Here is a 16,807-nt window from a genome sequence, read left to right on the forward strand (position 1 = left end):
GCTGTCCCTCTAAAGCAAATGCTCACCCAGAGGATCTTTAAAATGAAAACGTGTTAAATCAACACAAAATACAAGATATTTGTAATTGAGAATGAGATTTAAAAAATAATTTTCTACTGAAGGAAAGCTACAACTATCCAATGAGCCTTTGGGTGGGAAAAATAATTTCCTTAACTAATCTATACATGTAAGTGTTCTCACTTTTTTATGAAGTTATATCTTTATCATTCAATTTCACAAACCCTTTGGTTTATATTTTATCTTATTCTTCAAAAAAATTAACAGATAGTATCCATAAAAAAGCCTGGAACTCTATATAATGGTAAAATGACCTTTACAACATTCAAGGACTTCCGCTATCTTGGATTTCTTGTTGTTATTATTTTACTGTATTTTTTATTATTTGTTCCTGCTTTAATCTTCCCTCATATCTTTTCCAAATGTAGCTAATAGATGACAACCTACAATGAAAACCAAAATTAAGAACTGTGTCCAGTTCAAGATTTCTGTCTCAACGGTACGGACTTTAGCTGTTAGGCGGGTTTATTTTAACTTAACGCAACTTTCAAATGCTCCGCTTTGGCTTTGAACTGAGCATAGAACACCCTCCCACTGATGACGGATCATGTGCAGTCCGAAGTGCCTGGCCGCAGTGAAACAGTAATGACCGCTGTCATTACCACCATCGTCGTCTTTCTGTTTACTCTGGGCTTGGTTCTAGCAAACACATAATTGCTCAGTAAGTTTAAATTACAAACTTTTTGTTAGATATTTGTACAGAAGAAAGATTTAACTACAAACATAAAATCTCCCCTGAAAGTGATTTCTAATGAAAATCACTCATTTCTCATTACATGCTCAGTCAGAAGAGCTACCCAAGGTTATGTTAGGAAACTGACTAGCAATGCACTAGGTCCTGCTCATCTTCAAACCAGGCTCACCGCAGCGGCCAGGTTCAAAGAGCTTCGTTTACATTTGGTATGGGAACACCTAAAGCATATATCTGGGCAAGATTACAATGATCACATTCAAGTGCTAACTATAAAAAACATTAAATAATTCATTACATAAAACCACCTATTACTGATCATCCCTATGCTACAGAATTGAAAGTCTATCACAGCTGAACATTTCTCCACTATTAAATACAAACCTAAACTTTTTAAAAGTTTCTCATGTATACTAAGGTATCTGCCACATAAGGTCATGCGAATAAATAAACACAAGGTGAATCAACGGTTACAATGAACTTACTTGCCACTGAGAAGTTGTTGAGGGGATAAGGTAAGTCCACGTCTTGAGGTTTCTCTTTATATCCTATGAATGAGCCATCTGTCTTCAAGAGGAAGTATCTTGGCCTCCAGTTTTTTATATATTCTCCTGCATGAGGAAAGCGTGCATGTTAATGCTGGAGGGAAAAAGTGAACAGCGGCTTTTATGTGAAAAATAAATTGTGGTACAATGTATGTCCTCCAACACTGGGCTCCCAAAATTAAGTTAGGCAATTTTCTTTTAAGTTAGCCTACAAAAGAAAATTCATAAGCCTGCAATTACAATTCAATAAAAACCCAAACATGTTTTGTTTTTAGTGATTTCACACTTTGATAATTCATTTGCACCATTATTTCTTCAGAGAATCATTCGTCTGAGTACACATTTTGTTCAGTTTTTCATTTTATCAGATGGTTGTTGAGAGCATGTTTTCAGCTGTTTTAAAAAGCCCTGGTAAACCATCCACACAATATTGAGGAATTTCTATGGAAAGCACTTATCGTAAGAGGCGATATGAAATAGACATTTCTCTCCCGTGCACCACTGACTGATTGTGCCACTTTTTTAAAAAGAAAGGGAAGAGTCTATTTTCATTGTTCGATCCTGATCATAACTTGTTTAAACAACATTTTATTGTTCTACACAGGAAAATAACCCGCTGCACAATGCTGTCAGTAAGTCAAGGAAATGACAGAACCGAGGCTAACGGAGCTTAAAAGCCACACGCATGCTCACACGCACACCAACACGGTAACTACAAGAGCACACAGCACAGTGCCAAGCACATAATGGCCAACAAATTCAGTGGATTTTGATAAAAGCTATCCTCCAGCTACCAACACAAAATTTTAGCAAGCGGATCCCCATTGTCTTGTGTCAAAAAGAACTCTTCATAATTTTAAGCAACAGAGGTGCTCAACAATGCCACAAGAGCTGGAAGGCCACCTGGTCTTGATTCTCAGTCCTTCACTGGATAGTTCTACCTGGCTATGCAACCTCAAAGCCTTGATCCCAGTATACAAAAATTTGGAAGCAGTTCAATGTTCCCTGCGAATCAGCTTCTCTTGACCCCAGGTAGCTAAGCTCAGACAGAACACCTGACTGCTCCCTTACCTTAGCAGATCAGTGGCTCGGCCAGCACTGCCACCGGAAGTCTCTCCGACAGAGCCCAACCTCAACCAAACCTAACACCCTCCCCTCGGCCCTTCTGCTAATGCACTGCGACTCCTGTCCCTTCACTCGCCCCCAGCTGCTGTCCCAATGCAGCTGTCACCTCCAGAGTACTCACGTCACTTTTCAGCTCAAACATTCCGACTCCTCACTCTTTACTGAGAAGTGCAAGTCTTTCTGCATAAAATGCAAGCTCCTCTGTAATCTCCCCCAACTACATCAGTGTCTTTCTTTCAACGTGGAAGCCTTCCTCTGAATCAGAGCTTCTCAGACTTGTGATCTCAGGTCTCTTTACACCCATAAATATTACTGAGAACCCTCCAAAAGTTCTGTTTATGCAGAGGAAATCTATAATGTTTACTGTGTTAGAAACTGAAACAATTCCTTTATTCCCTCTTTTAAAAATAACAAACTCATTACATGTCACAAATATTTTTATAAAGAAAATTACATTTTCTCAAACAGAAAAATTAGTGAGAAGAGTAGAGCGGCTTTGCATTTTTGCAAATCTCTTTAAGGTTTGGCTTCAAAGAAAATGGCCGGATTTTCCTATCTGCTTCCGCATTCAATCTGCTGCAGTGCGCTATTTTCATTGAAACATAGGGAGAAAACCTGGCTCGGACAGACGTGTAGCTGGAAAACGGGAGAGTGTTCAGAGAGCTATGGTTCTCTCTCTTTGATACTACACCAGCGTTTGACGAGTGGTAGTTTTCAGGAAGATTAACTGCAGTGTGCACCTAGAGACCATCACCAGTGTGAAACGCCGCTGGTCTGGGGGGCACTGAATGAATCTTTTACACTGTGCATGACTGTGTAATGAGACACACTGGTCTTTTAGAAAACGCTGGTCCCACGACCCTCCAAATATTGACACGTTTCACTGTATAATCACATTCATCATCACGGCACATCTCATCAGAGAAGTACGCCCTGGGTGCGGTAAGGCTCACGTTGGCAGATATGTTCTCCAAAGTTTGCATTTTTGTCTGGAAACTTGACTTTCACCATTGGCAGTAAATACTGTCAGTTCTCCTTGCTGCGATGTGCTCCAAGTGCCCAGCCTGGACCTGGCCACCTGACAGATGCTCAATAATTTACTAAATGAATGAATTCTATGATATCATACAATGATATGTATATCATACAATTCTATGATATATTAGCAATTAGGAAAATGCAGTTGAAACCACAATGAGACACCACCTCACACCTGTTAGAATAGCTCCTTCAGTAAGACAAGTAGTAAGTGCTGGGGAGGGTGTGGGGAGTAAGGAGCCCTCATGCACTGCTGGTGGGGAGGCAAACTGGTACGGCCACTGGGGAGAACAGCACAGAGGCTCCTCGAAAAATGAAAAACAGAGTGACCACGTTTGGACTTTTCAGATGCTGAAGTCATCAGAAGGTGCCAAAGCAGGAGCTATAGCAACAGTGTCTAAGGACTAAAAATGGGCCGATTCGAATGTTTAAAAGGCCTTACACCTAGAATGAGTAGGAAATGTCTACACTTGTCCAGACATACAAATGGGGGAAAGAGCCTCAGAATAAACTCAGCCTGTGCCCTCACAAAGGAATCACGTTGACGGGCACCTGACTCCACTCTCAGGCGAGGTGGTTTCTGGAACCCGGTCTTAACTGTGACCTCACGAGAGGTAGAAGGTAGAGATATGCAGTGAATTCTGAACTGGCTGGGAAGAGAGAGAGATCTACTCCTTCACCTACTGGAGGCCCAGACTCAGGCGCCGTGGGCTACGCTAAGCGCATGCAGAGGTGGAGGAGCTGAGCTGCTGCAGCAGACACCGACACAATCCAGCTGAAAAGACACCCATACCATGCAGCACTGTTTTCCACAAAACCCAGAAAACCACGATCATTCAGAATTCAACTGCACGAAACACAAGAGTCATTTTAAAAATACACTCCTTTCCTGGGATAAATTATAAAGAAAACAAAAGATGCTGGTTACCGACGGTTATACTGCAAACTCAAATTCTCATTTCAGTAATGAACACAGGCCATACAGCTTTTTAAATTACCAGGGGCCACTCACACTGGCTGTAACACAGGCTTCAAAATGTAAGCGCTCCCTAGGAAGAGGGTGGAGGCATCCTTGCATGCGTGTGTGTGGGAAGAGGCCCCACTGTTTTGATGGACCATGAAGCCGAAACAATGATAAACTTAGCTCCCCTGAGAATATTGCTTTTTAAGTATATTTTACTCTGTATTTAATCCCTATCCAAGTTTTTAAGATGTATTATATTTGTCCTTATCATCTCTGAGAGGAAAAATGAATAGATGATAGCCACACTTAATTCATACATTGATTTAAAAAAGAAAAACACTCTAAATAGAACCTTCATTATTTACAGAGAGAGAGTCACTGGTATTTACACTTTCCAAACAAAAAACTTTATCCAAAACAAACGCTAGGGCGTGTGAAAGAAGTTACAGCAAATTGTTGCGGTGAATACGGGGCCAACACTCCTCTCCTTTTGAAGGAGGCCCAGCTCTTCTCCTCCCCAGCATGGCTAAAATCCCCCAGGTGAAGTGCGGCTGTGCTTAACCAAGAGCCAGGATTCTGGAGGTGCACAGCCTGGGTTTGCACCCTGACTCCTCCCCCACCTGTTAGCTGCAGGAACTTGACCGCTCCACTCCGCAGCTACCTCATCTGAAAGGTGAGGGCTGTAATAGCACCTGCCTGTAGGGTATTTATAGGGACATAACGTAAAAAGCACTTAGAACAATACCTGGCACACAGCAAGTACTACATAATGTTATGTTTAAGGGGAGCCGCTATCACTTCTAGTAGTATCATTCATAATCCATCTCCAAGTTCACATTACTCAGGAGTATTTGCATAAATGAGGCAACAAGCAACAATCAGCAATAAATTTACTCCATCAGCAAAAATTTAAAAAGTCTCATTAGTTAGTGTCAGATATATAAGACTTGAATCCTATCTAAAGAAATTAATGAAAAGGCCACCCAATATCAAAACACTCTTCTGATTTCTTACTTTTACTTCTTTTTTAAGATAGAAGTAGGATATCAGAGCAAAAGTAGGTCTCTCTGAATTGTTTTTAATAAATAGCATACACAGGGTATAATACCATGAAAATTCAAGTATTTTAAAAAATTCCAAAGAACTTTAAACCAAAAAAGTGGCACCTTTTAGTAAAAATTAAGGTATATGACTTTAAGAAATCATTAATCTTAAGTACATGTTTTCGTGGGTCAATTTTTACCTAAGACAAAAAAGGTTTAATGCTAATTTCAGTATAAAATCTGTTCACTTTCATGGTTCACAATGTAGTAAATATGTAGTTGCTTGTTGACAGATACCAACTAAATTTACACAGATGAACTACCTACCTACAGAAAGATAGCAGAGTATTTATCCACTAGTGGATTTTCATAAAATAAGTATTAGCACCATAAACAAATAAATACTGAATATATAAATAACAATAGCGTGCTATATATTAAATATCCTGAAGCAAAATATAGTTACTCACGAAATACATGAAAAAATAATAAAACATTTGCAATCTTTGAAACTGTTACATTTTTACACAGTGGACCACGATCCCATGTTCCAATTAGTCCTAAGTAAAAGCCCTATTAACATCTCTCATGGAGCAGGAAAAATGTGTTTCTCACTGAATTGCCATCATCCCCATTTACATGTGTCTTGGAAACAATGCTGAAGAATTTTTTCTATTACCTACACTGCCAGGAGATAGCATCGTAATTTCTCGATTGCACAGGGACCATCTGAACTATAGCTTTTAAAAAACAGGAAAATGCTTTTGCATATTGTTGGTGCTTAGTAAATATATGTTGATTAGGTGTTCCAGGTCCTGCCAACCTAAGTTTTTAGGCGATCATTCCCCTTTTATTAAGACCTTTCAACTACGTCCTTTTCTTGCCCTTGGGCAACTTGAAAGCATTCAACTTGATGGCACCACTGACGTCACCCCTCTGACCAGCCTCATCCCCGCCCTGGACATGTGCTGACTCTCAGACCGGATGATGGCTGCCAGATGCACCCCTGCTCTTCCGTCAAGGTACTGCTCGGTGGCAATCGTGGATGCAAAAATCAGGCTCTGTAAACATTTACATCTGAGAGTAGGGACAGACAGGCTTCTAATGGACCATTCATTCAAACATAGTGTCAAAGTAAGTACAAGTACTGAGGATGCAGCCACGAACCACACAGGCATCGGACCTGCCCGCACAGAGCTTGAAGTGTAGCGGTTCAAGCTCTGAGCGATTACAATTCAAAATGAACATTTCTCCCTCTTTCTTAGTCACTCTTAGTGACTTGGGGGGCCATACTGAGGGACGGCAAAATCTCCCGTGCCTTGGCGTTTCCAAATAGCATCCACGTGCCTTGAGAAAGGGTGAGCCCTGGTACTGGCTATCTGATGCAGTGCAGTGGGCGAAGGGGCTAGGAGGGACATCGGCATCTGATCCTTCAATACTTCATGAAAGATGAGGCACAGCACACACTCCTCTTTGAAGCCTCAGACGATACGCGGCAACACAGTTTATCATGCTGCTTTCATCTAGCGTAACACACAACACACCTCAGCCTTTCAAGTTGCAAGATGCTGCCCGCGCTTGTCTTTCTCTCTACTGATTTTCAACACAGTATTGATTAGAAAGGTCATACCGCAAAACGCTCAACTCTTCATGATTTCCTCCAGGTCGTCTATCGCATAAGGTCCCTGGGAGATCTGTCTGCTCTGTCCTGGTCAATGTTACCACTGCAACTGGCCAGATGGAAGGTGTTTACAATTTTGGTGATTTCGAGTTGTGCTTCCAAGATGCCTTAAAAGCTTTCCAGATGTACCCACATTCCTATGCGTTATCACATATGCTCCATCATGATTATTTTGAACAGTATATTATAGTCAAGACATTTTGCTTCCACTGCATAATGCATGAACTTGTCATTTTTATATTAAGAATAGTTTTCATATCTACTTCCTCAGGAAGGCTGGGCCCCGTGGTCTGCTTTGAAGCTGAAGCCGTGATGAGAAAAGGGCCTGCGCCCTGAGCACGAGACGCCAGAACACTGGCTCCTCGAGGACCTCAGGGCGGCCGCTGCAGCCGCACTTCCTCTCCTTTGTAACCTTCTGCTGTCACCCGGAAAGCTGCACAATTACCATCCACCTTTAAGCATTCTGGGGTTTGTTTCTTGGGACTCTGTAAATTAGTCAATCAAATCCTGGTTCCCTTTGTTTTTAGGGAACACTGCACTTTAAACCAAAAATATGTTACTTATTATTTTTAAACATGGAACATCTTAATAGACTTATAGTATTAAGTTTTACTGTGAGAGAAAAGCAATGGTGGGGTGGAGAGGAGAGGAGAGAGAGAGAAACAAGCACTCATACAAACTAGCCAACAGAAAAATTGCATCTTGGCAATTTAAAGAAGATAAACCATGAGATTAGTTTACATAACTGTAGATATGTTGTGGAGAATTGCCCAATCTGTACTCAGCTTCCTGCTGGGTTAAATGTGAGCTAAATTATTATTTTGCTTACATTTACGCCTTTGTGGATGGTGAAAGCAGAGCTTTCCCTTTAATCTGCTTTCTGCATTATAGCAAAGTCTCCACTCTACACACTGCATTCAACACACAGCCATTCCTGCACTACTTCAACCAAGTAACCATAATAGGTCTTTAGACTTTCTCAAAGAACTGAGCCAGTTTTACAAGATAATTGCATTAGAAAATGTACAACTTCCTTATATACATACTTGCCATCTCACCACACCACAGTCTCTAAATACATAAAGCAGTGTCATTAGCATCCCGTGTTCTATATACACTGTAGTTACAATGCCTGAACAAATACCAAACATGGAAGCAGCGAGTCCGTAACAAAAACCTCCTTGCCACGTTATCTCGCACCTACAGCAGAGCAGCGGGGGCTATGATGTGCCCCCTGAACAAGACGTCCAATGCTGGCGTCTCCCTAGGGCTGTGACGGGACTGGCAGAGGCTGGTGGGCTGGCGCCTCAGGAGGAGGCCTGTGCCACTTGGAAAAGCCCTTAGGTGACATGACCCTCCCACCCCTCTATTAAAATCTCGGCCCCACAGAATAAAACTCAACAAGAAATAACAGACTCTCACCAGTGGACTGTCTCCTAGATGAATTTTCTGTCGTGTGGGACCCAAAAATGACACTGCATCAAACCACAGACCCTCGGTTATCCTGAAGGTGAGTCTGTGGCACCGTCTCCTGTGTGTCTCCCAGGTGACACACTTGCAGAGACACAGCACAGTGTGCACGTGGAGAAAAGGAGGAATGTGCGCAGAGAGAGGACCGTTGAATGGACCGAGCCAGGCTTTCCCCATGACAGCGACAGACCCTCCCAGCACAGGCGGAGGCTGGGGCTGGTGCCCTCGCCTTGGGCGGACTGCCACACGGAGGGGGCAGGACACGGGAACAAGTGCAAGATGAGGGTGAGGTCTGAGAAGAAGGCTGATGACACCAACAAAACCCTACCCTGCCACACTGCTCAGGCTTTCAGAACGAAGTAGCACACACGAGGTCGGTCCAGAAAGTATCCAGCCACGCACTACGAAAAATAGAGATATTTATTGAAGATACAAGAAACACTGCACACAGGACAATGATGCCTCGGTCCCCTTCAACACAGGCACCTTAGGACCTCACACAGTTCTTCCAATCACCATCAGCTACCCTATCACATTTTCCTGAATCTCGTCAACGTTCTGAAAGCTCTCCTCTTTCAAAGATGGGTTTAGTTTTGGGAAAAGCCAGAAGTTGCAGGGTGTCAAATCTGGGCTTTAGCAGGGGCTGAGTCACCTGGGTAAGTTGACGTGTCACCAAAAACTGTGCACAAGAGGTGACACAGGAGCAGGCACGTTGTTGTGACGAAGCTGCCAACCACCAGCTGCCCACAGCCGTGGCCTTCTGAATCACTCAAACATTTTCCACAGAGGAATGTTCAAGCTTAATGCGAAATTTGGTGCAGATGTGCTGCTCTACTCGCTCAGTCATTTTGAATGTGACAGCCACACAGTACACATGTTCACTCAACGGCATCCACTGCCCCCACTGACTAGTACAGTGAAGTCATCACTGTTCACGCATGTGCATTCCAGTCCACTCCCCTTGGATGCCAGGTCACATCGATGTCACCCAAACCATTCTTGTTATATTAACAATGGCTGGTCTTTTTCCGGACAGACCTCATCGTACATTATAGAGGTTGGGAACACAACTCTGAGGTCAAAGTTTAAATGCCAACACTGTTCCTTACTAGTTATGTGCCTTTGGGCACACTTAATCTCTCAATCTCTCTGTGCCTCAGCTTCCTCTTCCGGAAAACGGGGGCAGTGATAGTGGGGAAGACACAAATTAATATTTGTAAAGCACATACAGCAACATCCGGCTCACAGTCAGCCTTACTCAACCATCTGTTAAATGAATAAACGTCTTAAAATATGGCCAATCAAAAAAGATTTAGTAAGTACCTAATACATGCAATATATTAAACTACACAAAAATAAATCAAGTATGTGAAATAAAATAAAATGTACTCATTTCATTTGTCCAAACAATAAGTTTTACATTTATTGATCAAAGTATGTGCTATTTTTTTTTTGGTGGGTAAAACTCCAAGTTTTGTTAGTTCACTTTACAAATGTCCTCTTTCCATAATTACTGATAATTGGTTACATATCATTTATATGCAACCAATTGAAATCTTTTGTTAAAACCTGATAATGCTGTCCCAGAAATACAGTCTTTCTTAATTCAGTATCAAAAGTAAATCTAGAGTGAAAAATCCAGCACCCCACTGGATACGACTATTAAACATCTCAATGCTCCTTCCAAATGATCTCAGAAGAAAGTTGCTACATACAAAAAGCAAAAGCAAAAGCGTACCACTCCGCATTCTGACATCGGGCCCTTCTGACTTTTCAGCTTTCACTGCACAAGTTAATCATCATTTAATCGCAAATACTCTGACTTCGGAGATGTTAAGCCACACATAACTGTTAGGCTTTTATAAATGCTTAGGAATAATGGTACGTTGCAACTTCTGGTATACTTATATTTAAAAATGATATATCCTGTGAAGTAAATTACTCTTGATTTATACTGTATTTTAAACATGTGATTATGTTTAAGTTCATAAAACTGAAGGGAATATAATGCCTGTTTCAGTGAATGCTGCTGTATTTTCAAAAGTATGGCTCAAATGATTTTGAATGCCAGCATTACCTGTTATCAAAGGGATATAAAGTAAAATACACCCAAGAAAAATCACCTTAACTTTCCTAGGTAATTTTCTTATCCTTTTTGTAAACTGATCTCATTTGGCATCTGTTACCATTTTCTTAGAAAAGAACTAAATGTGCTTAAATGCTGTTGTCAAGCTGAAGTATACAGATATACCTAACATTTTTCAGAGAACAGGTCAAAAAAAAAATAGAACCATGAATGAAACCCTATTCAATTCCTTAAAGAAGTCATTTCTCCCTCCCAAAACAAACGTATAGATCCAATGAGCAGCAGCAAAGCTGCTTCTCAGAGCACAAAATGAATTTCCTTACCTTGGCCCTCTGAGGGCAGTATTACCTAACACACAGAGAGAAATCTCAGAAACCGATCTTTACCTACCATCCTAATCCAAATGCATGTTTTTAAAAACCTGAAAGGAGTATGTCTGCCAATTAGGCATGAGCGTGTCTCTTTCCTGCCATTGTCCACACTTCTACAAGATAATGAAGCTTGTTTTCAACAGTTCCTGAGTTTGAAAGGGAAGATTCTCTTAAAATTAAGGCATCCATGGAAGAAAATGACTGGAAGCCTCCATATCATGGAAGACACTCAAAACACAATGAAATAAAAAGAAATCGTGTAAGTGATTCTGCACTGTGTAAATATTTCATTAAGTTCCTATTATAATGGTCTCTGTAGAATAATTTCTCTAAAAACTGCAGAACATCAAAACCTACAGACCTTCGGGGAGAGAATAAGTAATTCAAAGTGATTAACATTCAGCCCCAGACTATATGTAGGTGATCGGGGTTTCCTCTTCACCCAGCCAACAGACTCATTTGTTACAAGTCACTCATTTATTAATAAAATATAATACACATGACGAATTGGCGCCGGAGGATCAGCGCACCCACTTACTTTTCAGGCTGATGTTGAAACTGGAAAAAATCCTTACGAGGCATAAGCACGATCAATTTCCTTTCCAGAACCTAACGGAATATGCAGGGAGTTTCACTCCTTTTCCCCAGAAAGTACCTAGTTCCCAAAAGTAGGAGAAAGTTTTCTGGCCCGCGTTCACTTGTCGAAGATTTTCTTAGTATGCACAAAAACACTGAATAACTAACCCTATATAATCCAGCAGCACGAAAGACATCTAAGAATAGAGGAAGTGCTAATCTCCTGTCAGAGTCTCATGTGTAAGTTCATTAGTGATTATGCAAGTCTAAACTACAACCCCCCTACCCCACCCAGATAAACCCAGGACGAAAAACACAGAGTTCTCACAGTGAGGGACCTACTCGAGGTGGATCCCAATTATTACCAGCAGGTAAATAAAAACATTTACTTTTACACAGGAAGATCTCCCGAGACATGGTTTTCATTTAGTAGAATTACGCTTTTATTTAGAATTTGCATTTACTTTTTAAAAAGATCTTGCTTCTATAACTTTAGGTGTAATAGTCCACTCAGGAACTACTCCATTCTTGGCAGAAGTATGAATAAACGAGGTTTTTAATATATGCCCCTAGAATTAAACAGTTTTGTTCTTTTTAAGTAATATCATATCATAGAGAATTTTAAGGTCAAAGAAAAAATGTTGATTAAACTCTAACTCCTTTTTTACAAACACACACACACACACACACACACACACACACACACACACACACAGAGCTATCTTGACGGAGCCGGTTAAACGTCATGCAGATGCCGAGGGGGTCATCTCCCAAGATTCCTTCTCTAACAAATATGTGTACTTGAGTCTGAATCTCTCTTCAGAAACATGCCAGGCGGCAACAGCTGCTGTTCTGTGTGCTTCCACTCAGAAGTATGAAATCATGAACTCTGAGGCAGTGTTGCAGTCTCAAACAAATAAGTGGCTTCCTCGCCAAGAAAATACTCGAACTTCACGGTTTGTGCCTTTCTGCCTTTGTATCTTAATCATCTTCTGTTCTAAAAAGTGCTACCAAGTTTACCAACATCTTTAATCAGATTTCCTTGAAACTACAACACATTAAAAATTTTAAGCCAAAACATTTAGCAAGATGCCTTAAAGAATATGTCAGACAGTGAAATACTCTTCTGTTTTCAACTTACTGGCCAATATTTTTAAAAATTACTATTCATGCAGGATTTTTCTGAGGCACAATTCAAGTACATGTATATACCATTAAAGCTAGAAGTTCCTAAAAAATTTTTTGAAGTACCTTGAAAATATACCAAGTACAGCTTCATTCATATGTGAAGATGTTCGCACTGTTACACAGTCTCATCCTAATCTGTGACACAACTTTTCACAGACCAGGGGATATTTCTACTTCTTTGGTAATACGAGGTGTTTTTGGTAAACATACCATTATTTAAAAAAAAAACAAAAAACTAAGCTATAACACTTCACTATGTGTATATAAACATTGGCATCCATTACCATTTGCTATTAAACATTAAAATATCCTTATACAAAGCTAGCATTGTGTTGTATAGCATTCAAATTGAGGTTTATTACTTTTTTTTGCATAACCAGTTCTTCAAGACCCCAGCAGAAGTCCTTAGCCACCACGTCCAGTCCCGTCCCCACTCTGGGAAACTGTATCAGGCTCCCCTCCGGGGTGCAAGGTCCCCTGACTCTGCATCCAAAAGTATTAATATTTAGTAGAGAGAGAATGCCCAGCAGAAACCATTTGCAAAGAAAAATCTTAAAGAACCACCTATACCAGTGTGGGCACTAGCCCCTCTACCCTGAATTCCTGATACCCTCAGGTCACTGGAAGCCACTTCCTCCTTGAGAAAACCTCTGCTTGTGCCAGCACTTAAGTCCCACGTGAGCTTGGTCAGCTCCTTCCCTGAGAAATAAAGAGTGGCGGCAACTCAACAACGCCTGGAGACGCCACCAGGAGCTAACACTTCTCTCGTGGTGTTTGTTCCTTATCATCTTTATCTGGTAACTTTGAAAATAATTATAATCCAAATACAGCTTAGGGATTGGCCGTAACAGAGAAAACGTCACTCCGGAATAATGACATTAATATTAAATTACAAGAATGAGTACAATTTTGTGCAATCTCATGCTGGGGTTTCTAAGGAGAAAAGTAGTTTTATGGGATATGATGTAAAACCACCACTACTGAATAACACACCATACCCACCGAAACAGTTACATTCTTCAGATGATTTATCTCCCTTCATATTTATGAAACAATCATCCATCACTACACAAACAGGGCTCTAAGCCAACAGCTGTGTCTCTTACAAGGCCCCTAGAACTTTACATGCTCACTTTGCCACAGAGCATCCCACACACCCCCCAATGACAACAGCTACAGACCTTCAGACTCACACTTCACACCTAGCAAAAACGAAAGCCCACTAACAGCCACTATGGCATCCGCTCCAGACATTCGAAGTATACTATCTCATTTAGCCCTCCTGAGATCCCTGAATAGCAGCTATTGTTTCCTTCTTTCACAGCTGAAGAAACGGACACTTAAACAGGTTACGGGACTTTCATAAAGTCACTCATCTAAATTAAGTGATATTCACTCTGATCTGGGTAACTTCAAAGACACTCTGTCTTTACTATTCCAGTCCCTTAGTATGTGCACATGCCCGCACTACCAGATTTTGCAAATGGCTCTGAAGACATGGGAACTGCTGTGACAGGATGCACAAAGCCCAGGACGGCCCGCAAGTCCGCTCTCACGGCAGCAGCGTGCTTTTGTTCGGCCACTCGCGAACACCCTGACCGCTGTCCGACCGGCCTCTCCCAGCGTAACAATACCTCTAACAGGAAAAGGGCACGTGGCTTGTTCCCAGACTTAGCGGGTGTTTCAGGACTGACTCTGAATGAAACTCTGCGTATCTGTATGTACTTCTACATACAAAATATGAACACATTCGTGGCCTTATAAATAAAAGAAAAAACTAAAGATATGAGACAAAGGAAAAGTTCAGTGTAGCTGGCTGACGATTCTCTACCCCTTTTCAGCAAATCAGACTCGAGCGTCTTGAGGAAGAAGTGACAGTCAGAGAGGAAGTTTTTCTAAATATTAGATCTGAGCTCTACCTTTTTAGGAAGAGTAGAAAACAACAGGTAATCTCCCATCAGCCCTTTCTGAAAGACATTACTCTGGATACAAATCTCTGTCCCCCTCCCCCCCCCTTTTTTTGCCTTTTAACCACACTCTAAACATTTTTGCTTAATAATTGTGCAACAAAACCCCCAATGTTTTAGGAAAGCATGAATTTACCAAAAGTCAAAACAAAGACTCTTTAATTCCCCACAGATATCTTTTGTGATATAAATTCCAATAGGAAAAGAAAAGCAATGGAGAGGGGAGAAAAAAGTCAGGACTTTTCATTTTCTAGTAATTTTATTCGTGTTATGATCAGTTTTGAAATTTTGCAAAAATTTGAATTGTTCTAGAATATAAGTTTTGAGGAAATTTACTGAACGTCCTTAGTTTTTCTCAATTATTTAAGACAATGAATATTTAAATAAACATATTCACTTCACCCTAAATATGTGCTATCCGAGCTTTTAAAACATTATAGGTATATGACATCTCTATTACCCAGTGACAAGAAGGGAGAAGGAAGTATACGACCAACTGATCACTCCATAATACGAATGCAAGCCTGTCGTTCACAGAATCAATGACAACCAGGAGGAGAAGGGTATCAAGCAAGAAGCCCGGGCTCCCACAGAGCTTTGTTTCCCAACTAGTAGCACCTAAGTTCAAAGCAGAATGGGATCACTTAGTAAAACACACTTGGAGCTCTCTCTCTCACCCCTAGTGGTGAGCTATAAAACAAACCAATTCCGTTTCGGATGCCCGTTTGCACACTGACCAGGATGAAACAGTAATGTGTGCCTTACGAGCGTGCCAGTTCACCTAGTTCCCAATCAGACTCTCCTGTTATCAGTTAGCAGTTCGCACGTAACGCCATCCGCATAGATAAGCTATGGTCCGTGTGGAAACCCAGAAAAGTTTCCACTGCCATTTGAAGAAGTCGCTGCTTTCTCCAACTAGATGTGAATAAGAGGAGGAAGAGGAAGTATTAAGCCCCTAAACTAATTAACGAAATAAGGGGAGCGGGGGCGTGCAGGAAAACAATGATAATTAGTATGTACCCTTGGTTAACCAAACCCACACATACATTCATTCTGTATGTGCACAAACATCAGCGCATCATAAACCGTCTCAAGTTCGAGCCATTATTCAGTCCGACATCTGCACATGTTTACGCGTCTCTCCAAACAACCTCTTGAACACCCTGCTGGAGCCGTCATTTTTTTCTTCTCCCTATCTGGCAGATGGCAAGTCAACAATCGCTTCAACAGCAGCCGAGTATCTCCCCCTCTGTCCTGCCCCCCTCCACAGACACAATAATAACTTCTTTGTGCTTCCCTACAATGCAGCTGCTTAAACCATTTCGCTACAAGGCTGCTTTGCCTTAATAAAAAAAAAAAAAAATCCCTTCTGTCAAGTCTAAAAAGCAGCATAATGTTAAGCAAGCTAAAGCCACAGCACAGCTGCAAACGGGCAGACACATTGACAGCTCCTCCCTGAACAAAGCCCTGTGAATTGGAGGGGGTTCATCTGAGGCTCACACAGTAATTAGTATAAAAAAGTCCGACAGCCTCTATTATGCGAAGGGAGAAAAAAAACTGGACAGAACTGGGCTGCTGTTTTGCGTCAAGAGTTCTGCTGCAGAGTAGATAAATCACGTTGGGTTTTCTTCTCTCTTTTTAAAGACAGTAATAAGGAGGATGAGAGAAGCTAATTTGAAAACTTGGACACAGTAATTGTACCATATGGTGAGCATTTATCCTTTCTGAAATGCACGCTAACAGTCACTTACATGCACACTGCTTTGTTTTACAGTTGTTATTCTCTCTACCATATTCATAAAACGGATTTGAATATCTGATACTCAAGAGAAGTTGTATGTAATTAGCAACAGAACTGCCTGGGTTTAATTTATTGGCCTTGCACTGCAATCTAGTAAATGCAAAACAAAATTAAACAATGTGTCCACTTTGTAAAATGCTTTTTCTTTAACTCGATTAAAAAAAAAAAAAGAACGGATACAGG

The 16,807-nt window shown here is 41.0% G+C and overlaps 1 protein-coding gene across 1 annotated transcript in view; it reads right to left on the bottom strand.

Moving 5' to 3' along the window:
- Positions 1–16,807, bottom strand: part of AKT3 (AKT serine/threonine kinase 3) — a 187,610-nt gene that overhangs the window by 75,442 nt on the left and 95,361 nt on the right. Inside the window, exon 3 of the mRNA XM_045859969.1 lies at positions 1,255–1,380. Within this exon, the coding sequence (XP_045715925.1) occupies positions 1,255–1,380 (126 nt within the window). The remainder of the gene's footprint in view (positions 1–1,254; positions 1,381–16,807) is intronic.

The sequence above is a fragment of the Phyllostomus hastatus genome, unplaced genomic scaffold (genome assembly GCF_019186645.2).
Source record: "Phyllostomus hastatus isolate PE091 unplaced genomic scaffold, TTU_PhHast_1.1 phas_contig_148, whole genome shotgun sequence".
In the NCBI taxonomy this organism is placed as follows: Eukaryota; Metazoa; Chordata; class Mammalia; order Chiroptera; family Phyllostomidae; genus Phyllostomus; species Phyllostomus hastatus.